The 284-nt window shown below is 31.0% G+C and overlaps 1 protein-coding gene across 2 annotated transcripts in view; it reads right to left on the reverse strand.

The window, feature by feature from the left end:
• The window catches only part of LOC118740411 (ABC transporter G family member 9), a 189,142-nt gene extending 188,864 nt beyond the window's left edge, over positions 1-278 (reverse strand). For both annotated transcript variants that reach the window (XM_036471931.1, XM_036471932.1), the window contains exon 1: positions 247-278. In XM_036471931.1, the coding sequence (XP_036327824.1) occupies positions 247-278 (32 nt within the window). The remainder of the gene's footprint in view (positions 1-246) is intronic.
• Positions 279-284: the final 6 nt, after the last annotated feature.

Genomic DNA, 284 nt, shown 5'->3' on the forward strand with positions numbered 1-284 from the left:
TATCAGCAACAACTACCACAAATTGCGAATTCGAAAACTGGTAAACAACAATTTTACAAACTCACATACATATGTATGTATGTACATATATACAGAAGTATATATGTATGTACACATGTGTGTATATACTTTAATACATATGTATGTAAGTACGTATGGAAGTAAATTTGTTTGCAATAGCGACATCAGCTGCACGTAAACAGGAAATAAGAACAATAATAAAAAATGTGCAATAATGTTACCAACCTTGTGTTGTTGTCCAAAATTACTTTGCTCATTGTGGC

This window comes from Rhagoletis pomonella, unplaced genomic scaffold, assembly GCF_013731165.1.
Source record: "Rhagoletis pomonella isolate Grant_MI unplaced genomic scaffold, Rhpom_1.0 Rhpom_scaffold_00006, whole genome shotgun sequence".
Classification (NCBI taxonomy): Eukaryota; Metazoa; Arthropoda; class Insecta; order Diptera; family Tephritidae; genus Rhagoletis; species Rhagoletis pomonella.